The following is a 13,016-nucleotide window of genomic DNA, read 5'->3' on the forward strand; positions in this document are numbered from 1 at the left end:
CCCATCTTAGACAATACAAGGTGATCTTGTGTCTTTGAGTAGCAAACCATCCTTGGCGCCAACCCACAGGCTCAGGGAGACGTCCATAGTTCAAAGGAGAGCTAGTAGCCTCTTAGAACACCCTCTATCCATCCACCTTCAAGTGATCCAGAGTTTAAGCCATACCCAGGCTGCACCAAACCCTCCTTGGGAAAGACCAGATGGATGAGGTTAAATCAAAGATGGACAGTGTTCACAAGCTTCTTAGGAAGAAGGTTTGCTTGGTAGAGGATGCAGATGATGTAGATACATAGGATATAGCAGAAGTAGAGGAGGATGTGAACTTCATAAGAGGAACTGGATTCCAGGGTTCTAGAAACCAGAGTGAGAACATAAACGTCTATGGCAATAGACAGAGGAGTAACTTCAACCAGAGTTCACAGTACTAGAAACCCTACAACAACAACTACATCATCAACAACAACATGAGTTATGAAAACTCATCTTACCAGAAGCCACCACCACATACTCAGGAGAGCAAAATTGAAGCAATGCTTGATAGGGTTCTTGAAGGACAGCATAGCATGACAGTGGACTTCAATGGGAAGATTGATTCTATCTACAACAACTTGAATACAAAGTTTGAAACTTTGAGCACTCATGTGAAGAAGCTGGAGATACAGGTAGTTCAGACATGAGAAGTTGTTAAGAGGCAAGAAGCCTTAACAAGGGGGGTATGAGATGATGCAATCAAGCACCACGTGAATGCCATCATAGATGATGATTTATGGCAAGTGGTGAAGCATGAGAAGCTGCTAGAAGGAGATTTCAAAGTAGAGAGTTCGATGAGTTTTGGCGGATCGCATTGGTGTCGATTGACGTCAGACTTCGAACATCGATCGACGGACTTCAACAAGAACTGATCGACAGCCCCTCTAGAGCATCGATCGACGGACTTCAACAAGAACTGATCGACAGCCTCTCTAGAGCATCGATCGACAACACCTACAGAGTCGACTGCATAGTGCAATGTCGTGAGGATCATGACTCACGAGGATTTCACAGCAAGACACACACATCCGCCCAGCCATGTTTATGTCAACATCGATCGACAAACAAAGACCGCCATCGATCGACAACAAGAGACCGCCATCGATTGACAATGAGAGACCTCCATCGATCGACAACGAGATACCGCCATCGATTGACAACGAAAGACCGCCACTGATTGACAAACTCTAGCACCCTTCGATCGACGAGCACCTCTCACATACCGAGTGCAGTTGCCAAAGATAGACATCACCCGAATCAATACAATCAGGCCACAACCCAAACCTTCAGCTAACCCACCAGAGACCACCAGTGCACATTCAGAGGATGCAACAGAGCCTATGGAAGTTAATAAGGCTCTTACGAGGAGAACCTTAAGGAAGAGAAAGGAAAAGGTTGCCAAGCATCTGAAGAGGGGAGCTAATGAGAAGGAGATGGAATGTTTTCAAAAGAGAGTCCTTAGGATTCCACTAGAGAAACCATTCGAGGAGGCCTACTTTACCCACAAATTGTGAATGTTCTTCAGAGAGACCAGGGAGACTGAAGAGGACATTATGAGAATGTTCTATGAGGTCAGAGATAATATGAAGAACATGATTACATTGAAGAAGAAGAGTGATCCTGAAAAGTTTGCAATACCATGTATGGTGAAGGGTATTGAGTTCCCACATGCATTGTGTGACACAAGAGCATCCGTCAGCATCTTACCTATGGTTATGGCAAACCATCTAGGTCTGAAAGTAGAGCCTTCCAAGGAATCATTCACTTTTGTGGATTGTTCTCAGAGGAGCTCAGGAGGAATTGTTAGAGACCTTGAGGTGCAGATTGGTAATTCCCTTGTTCTAGTTGATTTCCATGTCTTGGATATCAAGCTGAACTAGAACTCTTCTTTATTACTTGGAAGAGCTTTCTTGTCAACAGTAGGCGGAGTATGCAACATGCAAACCAACCAATTGTGCCTGACGCTCAGAGGCCCACATATCCACTACGATCCAATTCCAGTAACAAAGCGACAGGCGTCCTTCAGAAGAATCGATGATCCATGACTCATAGCAGCATGTCACTGTGGAGCTGAGTACGAGACAGAGTATTATGCGTCAATTGAAACTCACACCCAGACATCGATCGACATGCCCAATCAGAAATCGACAGTCACCTCGAAGAATTAATCGACAGTAGTCCAGACGATTGAAAGAATGACTACTACAATCCCACCCTGGCAGTACACACTGCAACACCTTCAGCCAGAGCTACTCTGCATACAGAGGAGTATGATGAGTATTATGAGGAGAATCGAGCTACATAGTATAGATGAATTCATACTGAGGAATATATACTTCTCCACCATTCCTATCAGATAAGGAATGCGTCGATCGACAGAACCATCCCAACATCGATCGACACTCATCATCACTAGAAAAACCGTAAACGAGCATCGACCGACATTGCCTACTACACATCAATCAATGATGGAGTCGACGTGCATAAGAATGAGAGTATTCAATTGGTAATTGGGCAGATGATCGCTATCACGAGAGCTATGCAGTAGAAACAACAGTACATGAGCCAGGAGCAGACGAGTTACATGAAGGTTCACAACTGAGGAACTTCTCAACCACCAGAAACGCTCAGATACAGATTGACTCTTTGCAGAAGCTTGTGGAAGAGGCACCTGTTTCTATCTTCCTTTCACCAGGGCTAAACACCCATCGATCGACATCAAAGCCTCCACATCGATCGACATTCGTTCACAACCACCATCCACTGTAAGAGAAAAAGCTCAACAAAATCATAAATATCTAAACCGGATGAGTTTGATATTTTCAGGGATCTAGAAGGCTATGCAAGAGCAACAGACAGCCACACGCTGCAAGTATCCAGAGAGGACATTGCAAAAAATCCTTCAGATGGCTAATGGAGCAGAAAATCTCTTCATGCAACAACGCAACATTCCAGAGCACCAGCAGAGACTTGCAAACGAGTTCTACGACACATCTGGTGGAGTAGATGATCGTTTCAAGCCGAAGTATCAACAACATACTCGACCATCGATCGACATTGGAGACCTAACATCTGTGGGAACCGAAATTTGCATTGTCGACTTCCGTTTAAATTACGAAAGTAGGAGAACCCTAGTTTCCTAGAGGTCCCAGATATCTGCTAATACCACACGCCAAACAATCAGAACACGAAACAAGAACAGTAATAAAATAAGAAATCGAAAAAGAGAGCAAGATAGTTCTTATTCCGAATCAGCGTTTGAGCGTCTACAACAAGGTAAGTGTCTGGGCTACGAGAGCTGTCGGCAAGATTCCTAGTTCTAAGACCCTAAGACGGTAAAAACCTAATTGAGTCGCAGCTCGAATAACAAAAACGGAAGATTGCCTAAAATCGCTCTAAGTGCTAAGTTTTCTCTGTCCCCCGTCCTCCTCCTGCCTCTCGCCTAGGACTCCATATATACTCGCTCCTAGATCGGTTTACGCTTTTCCTCTTCTGCCCGTAAGCCGTCATAGCTTTAAAATGGAGTTATTCTGTTTTCTTGATCTTCGGAATTATCTTCGAAAACTTCATATTAATCCGCGGAAACTTGACATTTATCTTTCCTTGCGAACCAAGCATAAACCGTCATACGGATTATGGGCTGTTGGTTAAGAAATCGTAAGTGGGCTTCGAGTCATATCTTAGGTCTCTTTGGGCCGTTTTTTGACTCAAAACGTTTATTATGGTTTCTTCTATAAAAACAAACTTTCTGCGGTTTTTATCGTAAAGTTTGATCGATGACTTTGAGTGATGAGAAACATGAAATGGTTCAGCTACGGTCTTCGGGAGATAGCATTAAAAAGTATACGAGAATGCATGGATTTGCGTCGTATCGACATTTTGAGAAAGCTCGATCGCTTCGTAACAATCATGTGCTTGGTCACTACATAGTGACCAAGCTTGGTTCCGAGCTCGGTCACTACATAGCAACCGTTGCCGTGTGCATGCTCGGTCACTACGTAGCGACCGAGTAGTACGCGTGCTCGGTCGCTACGTAGCGAACGAGCTTGGTTCGAGCTCAGTCGCTACGTAGCGACCAAGCAGTACGTAGCGACCGAGCTCGAGCCAAAGCTCGGGCGCTACGTAATGACCGAGCTTGGCTCGGGCTCGGTCGCTACGTAGCGACTGAGTAGTACGCGTGCTCGGTCGCTATGTAGCGACCGAGCTTTGGCTCGAGCTCGGTCGCTACGTAGCGACTGAGCTGTGTGCATGCTTGGTCGCCGCATATCGATCGAGCTTGGCTTGTCCGCGGTCCGATTGCCAGAGCTTGTCCACGGCCGATTTGGATATATGTCTGTTGCCTTTGGACAATCAGTATTTAGTGGTTCGATTAAGATTTGAACAAGATTTTACCGCAAGGCTCTTTGTAAAGATTTCTTTATGAAGATTACTTTTCGTAAAAACGTTCATGTTGATTTTTACGGACTTTCACACATTGATTCCGTTGTGACTGATTTTGATCCCAACGGTTAGGCCCCCAGCTCGTTAGAACGATGAGCTTCTAGCGTGAGGTTCTAGCGAGTGGCTTGGCACGTTAGGTAATTAAGGTGAGTTAGGCGGAATTAATGGTTGAAAAGGTCCGTGGTAAGTGGTCTTCTTTCTCTTCTAAAAGTATAACGCGATAAGATTGGGGCTGCGCCTTATGACAGCTGCCTACGTACCCATGTTGAAGGGATCAAGCCTTTCATAGTTCATCTTGGAGTTAAGGTTCTTATGACTAGTTTTCCAGTGAGACCTTTATGGTCTAGCTTATGTAGAAGTTATCAGGCGTGTTGCTGCCGATGGCATTTTATATGGGCGTAGAGGAAAGATTACGAGTTGTCATCTCGTAATCTAACTCTGTGTGTACTGCTATATCCGTGATATGTTTCGAGAGGTTTCCGCAATGTGTAAACTTGCGGGATTTCTGAAGACGCTCAAATATTGGCCAAGAGACAAATTTTGAGATCTCGTATCAGAGTGTTTACAACTATGCCTACAAATGTTAGAGACCAGTGCGCTGGGTTTAGGGCAAGACCTAGGTCTAATCACGGCTTTAGGGGTGCGATGACTACTTCGATTTAAGTTTCCTTTGATATGTCCGTGATATATTCTCGGCTTACGTGACTTGTATGGTAGGAATTGAGCATCTCTTCGAGGAATATTTTTAAGTCTCCCGAAAGTGATGACCAAAATTTCGGATTTTTTTTATATAGCGCTATTACCCTTGTGTCGGGTGTACGAGAGCTATCTCTACAAGATGGCTAAGTCTGTTTAGGTCGTTAAGAGTTTGTTGTGATCAGCAACAAACTTATCGGTAGATATTACCGTTTTTGAGTCTTTGCGAAGAATATGTGTTTGAGAAGATGTTTAGTATGTATGATTGTTTGGTCTTCCAAGAAGGTGCCTTTATCAAGGAAGGAAATTTTGTCGAAAACTGGTTCTTCAGGCATCTGCGACGTCTCGCAATGCTGAAGATTGATTTTTTCTTTTGTATGCCGTGTTTCGTGTTTGAAATATTCGCGGGCTTGAAGATGTTTCGCGATATTGCAGGGGTTTAGTCTTAGCCCTGCGTTTGAGAAACATTCTGGTTTGTCTACGGATGTTCGCAGCCAAAATTGTTGTTCCTGTTTGGATTTGATTTGCGATCGAGGAGTTAGGACTAAGGGGTCACGTAAATTTGTCCACGGAAAGAGGCATCCTCCTATATTGTGCTTTGCGAGGTGTTGGCCTTCCGAGCTTTCTTTCGTGTCTATTTGAGGATATTTCGTATAGCTATAGGAACTCTGTTACGAGTTTTCCTTACATGCCGCATTTTACGAGTAAAACACAGCGGGTTTAAAGTGAATCGTAGTATATGGAACTTGGTCGATTTTTGACAAGTTCAACCTTTCTGTTAACTGTTTGGTTGTTAGGACTGAGTTTTGTTATGACGAATTTGCCGTATGATTCCCGTTTTTGGGTCATACGATAATTGTTTGTGTAATCGTTACTTGGTGTTTCAAGACAAATTGCGGATTACTGTTTAGCCGTCAAGTTATTGGAGCGGTGATCGCTCAATTGTTTTTGAATCGAACCTCACCGTCAACTTCACCGGAGCTGGCATGTCCGATACCAACCCACAAATCCGTCTCCGTTGAAGCTTCTAAGGCGAAGCCACTCCCGGAGGAACCCCGCGGCCACAACACTGAATCCAAAGACCTAGCCTCAAAACCCAACTGCTGCTCCTCCCGTTGACGCCTCAACTCCTATTCAGACGCGCTACCCTCCAGATTCGAACCGGTAAAGAGTTCACCGCCTCCAACAGACTTACCTAGTTCGAGGAACCGCCATCCTCTTGCTAGATCCACCATCAGCAAAAACCCTCAACACACCGGAAGACAAGCCCCCCGGCCCCAATGGATCACTTGCAAGGCTCAAACCGCGTACCCGCCCCCCTCTAGCAGGAAAGCACCGGTCTTTACACTCGACGAACCACCAAGGCCAAGAAACCCTCGAGAAGGTCCACCGCACCAGGAACCACCGGATCTCGAAGAATAAGGAAAATAACCTTACCAAGAAACACCGTCCGCGACTGCTCCGTCTTTAAGCGCTATCCGACTCCCTCCACCACGTCCTCACCGTAAACTCGCCGCAACTCCAAGGATGTCCAAGACTTAACCTTTCAGTGAAATCCCAAAACCACAGAGCCACGAGCATATCAAATCGAGAGGATACACGATGGAGGAGTGCATAATGGGAATGGGAGGCTGACAGTGAAGTAAGAAGATACCGCCGGCCACCTAAGCTTTTTTTTTTTTCAGATCTAGGGTTTTGAGAGAAAAGGAAGGGAAAGGAGAGAGAAAGATGTCTTGATAAAATGTTCATCTTTAATGAAGGATAAAAGACATTTATAACTTTTTGATTAATTTTGACAAAAAACATATAGTTAACTAATAAAAACTTAAAACATCAATTCTAAACCCTAAATCATCAACTTTAAACCCTAAACCATCAAACATCAACTCTAATTCCTAAACCCTAAAACATCAAGTCTAAACCCTAAACCCTAAAACTAAACTTGAAACATCAACTTTATCCCCTAAACCTTAAATCTAAACTTAAAACATCAACTCTAAACTCTAAACCTTCAACTCTAAACCTTAAAACATCAACGCTAAACCCTAAACCCTGAAACATCAACTCTAAACCCTAAACCCTAAACTTTCAAATCTAAATCCTAAAACATCAACTCTAAACCCTAAACCCTAAACTTTCAAATCTTAACCCTAAAACATCAACTCTAAACCCTAAACGTATACCTTAAACCCTATATTTTTCTGAAATTCGAACACTAAACCCTAACACTGTAAACCTTCAAATCTATACCCTAAAACATCAACTCTAAACCCTAAACTAAACCCTAAACCCTAAAAATCTAAACCTTCAAATCTAAACCCCAAAACATAAACTCTAGGGTTTTAGGGTTTAAGGTTTAGGAATTAGAATTTAGGGTTTAGGGTTTAGAGTTAAAGGTTTAGGGTTTAGGGTTTAGAGTTGATGTTTTAGGGTTTAGGGTTAATTTCTTAGGGTTTAGGATTTAGATTTTTCTTTTTAGGGTTTAGAATTTAGTGTTGATAGTTTAGGGTTTAGTGTTGATGGTTTAGGGTTTAGAGTTGAAGTTTAGGGTTTAGAGTTGATGTTTTAGGGTTTAGAGTTGAAGGTTTAGAGTTTAGGAGTTAGGGTTTAGAATTGATGTTTTGGGGTTTAGGGTTTAGAGTTGATGTTTCAGGGTTTAGGGTTCGTATTTCAAAAAAATGGGGTTTATCATTGATGGTTTAAGGTTTAGGGTTCGTATTTCAAGAAAGAAAAGGGTTTAGGATTGATGGTTTAGGGTTTAGAGTTGAGTTTTAGGGTTTGAATTTCGAAATAGTATAATTCGAAAAAAAATTAAAAACTATTTTTTGTTTTTTTTTAGATTTTTATTTATTTAAATATTTATTTATTATATACATAAAGAGCAAGTGCATAAGAGTTTTTTGCCACTTAGTAAATAAGATATTTTTGAAAATGTCATGTGGCAAAAATGAAAAGTGGTAGCATGAAAGTGGTAAACACGTAATTTCCCCAGAAAATTAATGCATATGCACAATATCTAGTTTTACTTTGTATTTACCATTTTTTTACAATGAAAGTAAAAGTATTTTATATTTTTGTGAATATCTAAATTTGAAATACTCATACTGGAGTCGCTTAAATGCGCATATGTGTTAGTGTTTTATTTAGAGTTCAATCATAATAGATATTTTTATGCAATTTACATAGTAATTTTATTTTAGATATGATAAAAAAGAGAAATAAATATATATAACTTTAAACTAATGTTAAATAAACTTTTTTTATTAAAATAAACACATAACTAAAAATATTAGATGCATTTTCTACTTGATCTAGTTACAAAATTAATTAATTGCGTGATTATGATGTTTTATTAGTTCACATATTTTTCAATTGATGAATATATAATGAATATTTTCATATTTTTATTTTCTGTTGTCGGGAGCGTGAGATTATACTCTAATGTCAATATTATTTATAAATATTATTTGAATTTTCAACTAATTTATTTTAATTTTTAGCCTGTTTGATTTATTTTATGTTGTCATATATATTAATAACATTCTGTTTCAAATATCTTTCATTGATATAACTCGTGTGATATTATTTTTAGTTTTATATGTTATGTTAATTGTTTTAATAAAGTTTCATAAGCATATGTCCTATAAATTTTATCGGTGAATTACACTAAAGACTTATGATAAGTCACCATATAGTTTGCATAATTTTTAATGACCATATTTAAAAAAAAACTTATTGATTATAGAATATTTAGAGTTTTTTTCTTAAAAACATATTTGATTAGTTTAATGAATATTTTTATAATGATTTTCATAAAAACATATATGTAAAAGTTTATTAAATTTTAATTGTTGATTACTAAATAACTATGTTTATTCATTTATTAATAAAAACAGCTTGAGAACACATAGATAAATGATTTGAAAAAATATAGATAAACGACCTGTTTAACAATATATTTCTTACATAAGTAAATTATTGTTACCATCAATTATTTCTAACAGAGCTTTGTAACTTATTGTAAACTAAATAATAAATTGGGTCGGTAAAAAAAAATCACAATCAACCATTATTTTTCTAATAAACTCATATAAGTTATTATAAATTTATAATATGTTATAGCTGAGAATAAAAAAGAAATACTAAATTTCAGTTTATCATTATATTTATTTGATCATATTAAGTATTATGATATTAATTATTTATTTTATTTTGATTTATAAGTTATTTGTATGTTTTGACATACTTTAAGACATAATTTTACAATTCTGACTTTCATTAATGAAGAGTTACCATATATATCAAGTAAGCATTTTTTATTTTCGTTTTGTTTTGTTTTTATAGAAAATTTAAGATTTATAAGAAATTAACTTAAGATGCTGACTTTAAATATTTTTATTGGTATTTTCAGTTATTTCTGATTTTTAAAGCATATAGTCCATATCGTATTAAAGGTTACGAACATAATTAGATTTTTTCTTGTCAATCTCTTATTATGTTAAGTTTTCAATAATTAGCTATAAATATCAATCTAACTTTAAAGATAATTTTTACAAATTTTAATTTATCTTTTTTTATAGTTTTGTGCTGATTTTTATTTATTTTTACATATGTGATTATTTATAAATATTTTTTAAAACTTTATTTCTTTTTAAATATTTTATTTTTGTTAATGTTTTGTTTACTTTAAAATCTATACTTATTTTATATATCAAGTTATTATTTTTAATAAAATAATATTTTTATTTACTTTATCAAATTAAAATGCTAATTTTTATATTATTATAATGATATTTTTAAATTCTATGTGAACAGTTAAATAATATATATCATCAATTTTGAAATCATATTTTATTTATATTCATATGTAATGAAAAAGTGATTTAGATTTACATTGTCTTTATTATTTGAAATCCTTATATTTTTAAGATTATTTTTGTTACTTAATTTTATGTTGATCTTCCAAACATTTATTTTTTATAATAAACTGATTCTTTTAGTTATTTGGCAATTTTGTTTACTAAAGTTATTATTGATATTTTTTTGAAAGAAATAGCTTCCATTTTGAAATCATATTTTGTTAGATTCATATGTAATGAAAAGTGCTTTAGATTCATATTGTTTTTATTATTTGAAATTCTTGTATTCTTTAAGATTTTTTCGGTTAGTTAATTTTAGGGAAATTGTCACAAATAGCACATTCATAGTACCACTTTTCATGTTTACACTAACCACTTTTACGCTCACTTTTAATGAAGGGTAAAAGATAATTATACCCTTAGGATTAACTAATCTAGACTTTTTTTTTTTGAACACAACTAATTTAGAGTTAGGGTTTAGAGTTGAGGGGTGGAGTAGAGTTTTTAAAATATGAAATTTTGGATTCTAATAAATATATAAATAAATACTTAAAAAATCTATAAAAAATGGTTTCAAACATAGTTTTCGTTTTTCAAAAAAAAATTCGAAAAAAACAAATTCGAAAAAAAACAATTTCAAAAAAAAAAATTTATAAAAAATTTCGAATTTGGAAAAGTATAATTAACATAAAAAAAATTACTTTATTTTTTTTATTTAAATAATAATTTATTATATATATAAATAACAAGGGCATAAGAGTCTTTTGCCACTTAACGAAGGAAGTATTTTTGAAAATGTCTCTTTAGTGGTGGTAAAAATGAAAAGTGGTACCATGGAAGTGGTAAACATGTAATTTTCCCTTAATTTTATGTTGGTCTTTCAAAGGTTTACTTTATATATCAAATTGATTCCTTTAATAATTTTGCATTTCACTAAATTGAATAGTAGTTTCCTTTTTATTTTGAAATAAACATTTTTTGAAAATATTGAAAATTTTAAAATAATAAATTAAATGATAATTTGACATATTTTGGTGCTTTAAAATAATATGTGGATATTCTCAATGATTTATTGCATCAAATTACTTATAGTACATATTTTTGTTGAATATTTCAGCAGTATATAACCTAAATTTTGTAAATCATGTGTTTTAGATTTATATAGTTATAATTGTTTGAAAGTATAATTGTTTTAGTTTTAGATTTCAGCAGTATAATTGCATTTTTAAATTAACTATTATATTTGTTTGTTATTTTTATGTTAATTTTCGAAACATATTTTATATAGTATAGATTTGTACATGATGTTATTAATTTTGTAAGTTTAACTTATTTGATAATTATTTATGTTTTTTTTTGAAATAAAAAATTTCGTAATATTAATATTTTTAGAAATACCAAATTAAAAACGATTTGGCATATTTTTGGTGCTTTAAAATAATATGTGAAAATTTTCAATGATTTTTAATATCAACTTATATATAGTATATGTTATTTTGAATATTATATAACCTAAACTTTGAAAATCATGAGTTTAAATTTAGATTTATATAGTTATACTTGTTTGAAAGTCTGGTAATTTTAAATTAATTATTCTTTTCGTTATTTATTTTTTAATTTTCAAAAATATTAAGAAATATGTTAACTTAATATAGTATTTATATTTTTTTATAAATTAACCTTATTTGATATTGATTTATATTTAAGTTGGAAATAAACATGTTTTTGAAATATTAATATTTTTTAAAATAGTAAACTAAAATGCTGATATGTCATAATACGAATGGTCATTTAAATCCTATGTGGACGCTTTCACTGGCTTATAGCCTCAACTTTTATATAGTATAGATTTCAGTTTAAATTATTTAAGTTAATCATAAAAATAGGAATGGATTATCAAAGGAGTCGTTAAAAAAAAAAAGGATTATCAAAGGAAATTAATGGTAAATTTCTACGAGGGATTCTCGGTATATATATAGCCTGTGACAATGTTCGTGATTTTAAGTTACCCACAAACTCGTACGTGCATCATTCATCAAACAAAGTTTTTTTGTTGTTCAACAACTTTAATTTATTAACCACTTTTAAAATTATAATATTTTAATCTTATAGAGATTTAATCCCCAGATACAGCAATGTGATCATCTAATATATATCACCTAGAAAATTTTACTTATCTTCCAAGGAACCTACATGAAATATCTCGGACGCCTTATATTTTACCAAACGAATGATTCATATTTATACGAACACAATTAAATTATACACATAGAGTGGAAACCTTATGAGCGAAGGCTCATTTAAGAACGGGAAGATCCAACTACACCGTCTTTTCCCACTTTTTTCTCCCCTTTTTTGACCAAATCTTCTATATGAACATCATCCTCAACAGATAGCACCACTGCCTCTGGTCCATGAGGTCCCTCGACTATAGCTTCGTTCATCTTATAGTGCTCATCTACACGAACTATCTCACTTTTATTACTGTTCTTCTTGCATTTCTTCTTGATCATGAAACAAATGACAAACGCTAGAAACGCCAAGAACATAACGCAACCTAGAGAGACAAAGACAACGACTACGACAGTCGTGTCATGGTCTGGAGTTGGTGTCCCGCGGTTAATAGCGTCCAAGGAGGCCATTGATGTGTTCGATATGTGAGGCTGAGTATTTCTTGAGGTGGTTAGTTTGAGGAAGATGGAGATTCAAGTTCCTTATTTATAGGGAGGATTGAGAACAGTACGTTGCTGCTAAGTTTCTCTAACTTGGCTCCCAACCTAAGATTTTGTTTGGATTATAAAACACTTTAGAACATCTAGTTTGATGATTTTTTCCAAGCCAAGATAGTAAACAATTAAATTAAAGTTTGAGTAAAAGACAAGAAAATCAGGCTCTCAAAATCTGGTTTTGTTAGAATATGAAGATAGAAAACTCCTTGTTCTCATACTACAATTTCTCAATTTTACATTATGCATAATCCTTTGGTCATAT

The 13,016-nt window shown here is 35.2% G+C and overlaps 1 protein-coding gene across 1 annotated transcript; it reads right to left on the bottom strand.

Moving 5' to 3' along the window:
* Positions 1 to 12,095: 12,095 nt before the first annotated feature.
* BNAA10G28150D (protein TRACHEARY ELEMENT DIFFERENTIATION-RELATED 6) lies at positions 12,096 to 12,730 on the bottom strand. Its single transcript, XM_013854629.3, has one exon. The coding sequence runs from the start codon at positions 12,665 to 12,667 to the stop codon at positions 12,326 to 12,328; it is 342 nt and encodes a 113-aa protein (XP_013710083.1). The 5' UTR covers positions 12,668 to 12,730; the 3' UTR covers positions 12,096 to 12,325.
* Between the last annotated feature and the right edge of the window lie 286 nt (positions 12,731 to 13,016).

The sequence above is a fragment of the Brassica napus genome, chromosome A10, assembly GCF_020379485.1.
Source record: "Brassica napus cultivar Da-Ae chromosome A10, Da-Ae, whole genome shotgun sequence".
NCBI lineage: Eukaryota > Viridiplantae > Streptophyta > Magnoliopsida > Brassicales > Brassicaceae > Brassica > Brassica napus.

Bases quoted from the DNA above. Each gene is read 5' to 3' on its own strand.
- BNAA10G28150D (XM_013854629.3), bottom strand. From the start codon at position 12,667: ATGGCCTCCTTGGACGCTATTAACCGCGGGACACCAACTCCAGACCAT.